The sequence below is a fragment of the Oratosquilla oratoria genome, chromosome 32 (genome assembly GCF_046742065.1).
Source record: "Oratosquilla oratoria isolate Oo_2021 chromosome 32, ASM4674206v1, whole genome shotgun sequence".
In the NCBI taxonomy this organism is placed as follows: domain Eukaryota; kingdom Metazoa; phylum Arthropoda; class Malacostraca; order Stomatopoda; family Squillidae; genus Oratosquilla; species Oratosquilla oratoria.
This window is the reverse complement of record NC_134808.1, coordinates 38340745-38345744: the sequence shown is the minus strand read 5'-3', so window position 1 is coordinate 38345744 and position 5000 is coordinate 38340745. Positions and strand designations below refer to the sequence as shown.

The following is a 5000-nucleotide window of genomic DNA, read 5'->3' as shown; positions in this document are numbered from 1 at the left end:
TCTTGTGAGTTATTGTCCACTTGGAGTAAATGAGGTAGTTGTCGAATGGCCTAAGAGGGGTGTCCTCTTTGTAAAGAGGACATCCCTCTTAGACCAATAATATCAAATAGGAACTCCTGCACTAACAAGACCTCAAAATAGCTCACCAAAATATTGTCGCCGTTTATAGAATGTTTATCAAGTCTCACACCAAGCACTTGAAAGATTTCATAAGCAAAATCACAAGCCATAATTTACCAGCCAACAGTAAAATACTAAGTCTTGATGTAGTGTCCTTATTTACAAAGATCGATACAGAAGAATTTTTAATGTTTTTATAGAAGAAATTACAACAATATCAGAATCAGCTTCCATTCCCAGTAAGTAAAATCATAGAATTAACAGATCTTTGTATTAGCACATATGCTTTCTCTTACAAAGATAATTTCTTTAAACAAAAATATGGTTGCTCGATGGGATCAAATCTCTCCCCAGTATTAGCAAATCTATACATGGAATATTTCGAGTCAGTATTATTACCAAATATTAAACCACCAGACATGTTCTGGTACAGATATGTTGATGATGTTTTTACGATTTGGAACGAAGGATGGGGTTCTTTTAAAGAATTCTATGAAAAGCTTAATAACTTAGCTAACATAAAATTCAAAGTAGAATGGGAAATAGATGATAAATTGCATTTTCTAGATATTTTGATAATCAGAAATCAGAATTTTTTGTCATTCACAGTTTACAGAAAACCTACCCATACAGGAAGTTACTTACATTTTTTCAGCCACCATTCGGACATAATAAAATATTGTGTTGCTTCGAGCTTATTTTTACGAGCACTCAGAATTTGCAGCCCACAATTTTTAGAATCTGAAATAACATCAGTAGGAAAACAACTTTCAAGATTAGGATACCCGGATTGGTTCTTACAAAAAACCCTCAGCAAGGCTAAAATAAATCTTCATAAATCTACTCCCAATTCTACTAATAAACACAAATGGGATAACGAATGTATAAAATTACCTTTTTGTAGTTCCATAAATGAAATGTCCCAATTATTACCAAAAGAAAATATGAACGTCATCTTCAATTATCACAATTCCTTGTTCAGAAAAATAGTTAATGTACACCGTAGATCATCCAGTGATATCAACCCAGGTGTTTACAAGTTGTCATGTTTAGATTCTGATAATGTTTATTGGGGACAAACTGGAAGAGACTTGGCAACCAGAATCAAAGAACATAAGAATTCAGTAAAATATGGTCAAGAAAGCTTAGCGGTATTTCAGCACGATGCAAATAAAGATCATCGCATAAATTGGGATGATACTAAAATAATGTACAAGTCAAAATGTAGTTTCAGAAGGAAAATAATAGTCTCCCCTCATTAAATATTTCCTAATTTTAATATTTCAAATGTTCAATGGTCACCTCACTGCATTACCATCTCAGCTGTCAATCGATTACTACCTCATTTACTCCAAGGGGACAAAAACTCACAAGACTCGCGGAGCGTCGGTCACGTAACCTGAGCTATTCCCTTGTTCCTTTTTCTAACCTCACATTTTTGTTTATATGTATATGTCTTCTATTATGTGCTCATTCTGCTGAAGAGGATCACATTTAGTGATTGAAATATACGGAACTTTTGATATTAGTGTCTTCTATTCCGAATGTGGGATAAAAGTGTATATGTATATACATATACATATACATATATGTATATATATATATATATATACATATTTGTATATGTATATATATATACATATATATTTGTATATATATATACATATATATTTGTATGTGTGTGTGTGTGTGTGTGTGTGTGTGTGTGTGTGTGTGTGTGTGTGTGTGTGTGTGTGTAAAACTATGTAATCGTTTAAAAAATGGTACCAAAAAATCAATGGAAAGCCATTTGTGGCGACCACTAGCCTCGATAAATTCCATATGATAAATCGTGTTGTCCATCTCAGCTCATGTTCTATATAAATGACATAGACCAATGACTTTAAAAAGTGGATATATGTTTCAGGCATGGCCCTGCAGAGCATGACATCTTTAACTAATAATAGCGTTAGAAGTTGTTAATGAGTTCTACGTCGATTTCTTTCTAAAGTCAATCAAGCAGCAATTCTAAATCTATCAAGAGTGACACTACCAGATAATTTCATATATATTTTAACTCAACAACGCCGGTTTTTTATTCACGTATGTCACTTGCTCTGTCCCAGAGTTGACTCGACAAGAACATAAGATATGTGATACCATGAATTTTTCTAATGATGAAGAACTACATGGTCTGCTTCCCAATAATGGTGAGATTTGTTTTCATATTTTGCGTTGAAATCGTTTGTAATAAAGACCATTTAAAAAACGTAATACCAGGAGCGGAACTATCAAAGAGGAACTATATGTTCTCTGCTTATTAATGAGCGTGATAACTATTCTCAAATGTAGAGTTGGAGTCGTTCGAAATTAAAACCAAAAGCCATTTAAAAAACGTAATACCAAGAATGGGCCTATCAAAGAACTATATGGTCTCTATTTACCTATAATGGTGATGATTATTCTCAAAATTTGCGTTGGAGTCATTCGAAACTTAAAACAAAGATCATTTCGATAACGTAATACTAAGAACGGCCTATCAAAGAACAAAATAAGCTCTACTTACCAATGACGGTGAGATTTATTCTCGAAATTGGCGTTGGAGTCGTTCGAAATTTAATATAAAGATAACACTGGTCAACAAAATTGATTAAATTATCTGTCCCACAAACAAAAGTAGGTGAACTTGACATAATTAATTCTGCTCATTTTAAATACATCTTGAGAATTTTTCTATCAGGCAGTTTTTCTGTGATAGCATATTAAATTTTAGATAGTTATAACTAATAAATGAGGCTGATATTTCAATTAAACTTACCCTTAAAATGTAGAAATATATTATTTTTTGGTGTATTTTGCTTCTGGGTGATCCTTTTTAAGTGTCCAACAGTAATCAATCAACACTGAAGGTCTCCACTTCCCTTGATACCGAGTTTCCATGTTCAAAATATCTTGGTGAAATCTCTCACCTTGCTCGTTACTGACGGCGCCAAGATTTGCAGGGAAAAAATCCAATTGAGATTCTAAGAAGTGGATTTTTAGGCTCATATTGCATTCCAAGGTCTTGTAGGATATCAGTAGCTCTTTTACGATTTCAGAATGTTTATTTGCTCTGTGATTCCCCAAAACATAGCGCAAACTTTCTTAAATGACAGTCATGCAGCTTTTTCAAGATCTTTTAGCTCTTCATCAAAATTCTGGTCTCTCATCAGCTCCCTAATCTGTGGCCCAACAAAAATATCTTCCTTGATTTTTGCGTCACTTATTCTAGGAAACTTATTTTTCAAATATGTGAAACCCTTACAGGTTCTATCCATACCTACAGAAAAAAAGAAAGAAAAAAAATCATCAACCCTAGCTTAATATGCAAAGGAGGCAGCTAAATTTTCTCTGAATTAACAAGAGGAAAATTGACAATATTCTTCTCTCCTGGGGTCAGAGATTGTTTACGCCACACATTTTTTTTATAATAATGTTTCTTATCCCGACTGTCTCACTCACAGAGAAAGCAACAAAACTTTGTGTAAACCAGTTGCATTCCAAGTAAAATTCCCACAACCTTTAGGTCACCACAGATATTTCATTTATGTTCTTCAAACTTATTTTTTGCTGTAGAAGCTTCACACTCTCATATGCTTTCTTCATGTTAGATGCAAGGGCCAGCGGAACAGAAGGAAACGTATTTTCATCATAGAGCAAAGCAGCTTTCAGGCTCACTTTTGAAGAATCAACAAACATGCGCCGCTATTCCCGGTCATATTTATGCTTAAGTTCCTCCATAACAGTATATACATCACTGCAGAGCACCACACAATCCAGTGAGACAAACTGTTTAAAATCACAATATCTACTTACCAATGACGGTGATGATTATTTTCAAATTTTGCGTTGGAGCCGTTCGAAACTTAAAACAAAGTCCATTCCAAAAAACGCAATACAAAGAACGGTCCTACCAAAGAAAAGAAATAATATTGTCTGTACTTACCAATAACGGTGAGATTTATTCTCAAATTCCGCGTTGGACTCGTTCGAAAGTCCACCCGACAACGGTAAATGCCATCGTCAGTACTCCAGACGCTTTTGAGAAAGAGGCCTGAGTGTCCATCTCGTAGGTCAAACTCGGCTCGATTGATCAAGGCCGAACTGGGCTTGTGAAGTGGGTGCGCTCTACTCCGCCTTCTCATGTCAACACTAGAAATAAAAGATATACAAACATATAGATAAATTCGTATGATATGATTTATTTAGTAAATTCAGGTTCCTATTGAAGACATCCAAATTGGGTGTAATAATATGGAAAATTACGAAATGGAAAAGATATGAAATTCTAAGTAAGCAAATGGAAATATATAAATACAATACAGGTATATATATTAATATATCGTAAACATACATTACGAAATAATGAAAGCGATAATACATCCTTCTTTATTCTTTTATACTATTGATTCAGATTATTCACAAACATACATCGTGAATCTTATTATAAAATAGAAAATATATTATCGTATTTCAAAGCTTAATGAAAATGAGTATGCTTATAGTTAGATCTGTCACAGAATGCACAAGAGATTTTCATGTTTTTCATATGCCTGTGATACAGATACACATTATCATCACTCTATGCTATTTGAGAAGGGAAATATGTTGTGATATGGAAATGAATTGAATGTAGCAGAGAGGGCAAACGCAGAGTATGGGACCCAATGTATTTAACGTTTCGCCCAGCAGGGCTTCTTCAGAAATAACACATCTGACTCCTTATATAGCCCGAGCTTGCGGGGAGACACAAACATAAAAATGGTGTAAATACAATTTAATTGCTTCTTACTTGGTTATTAAAATTGATAATGGTTGTGAAAAGGTCTACATTGGTGAAAGTTTCCGTAGTATTGATACAA

General features: G+C 33.9%; 1 protein-coding gene across 1 annotated transcript in view; it reads right to left on the bottom strand.

The window, feature by feature from the left end:
• Positions 1-5000, bottom strand: part of LOC143017445 (neural cell adhesion molecule 1-like) — an 801122-nt gene that overhangs the window by 674748 nt on the left and 121374 nt on the right. The window contains exon 2 of the mRNA XM_076172190.1: positions 4085-4290. Within this exon, the coding sequence (XP_076028305.1) occupies positions 4085-4290 (206 nt within the window). The remainder of the gene's footprint in view (positions 1-4084; positions 4291-5000) is intronic.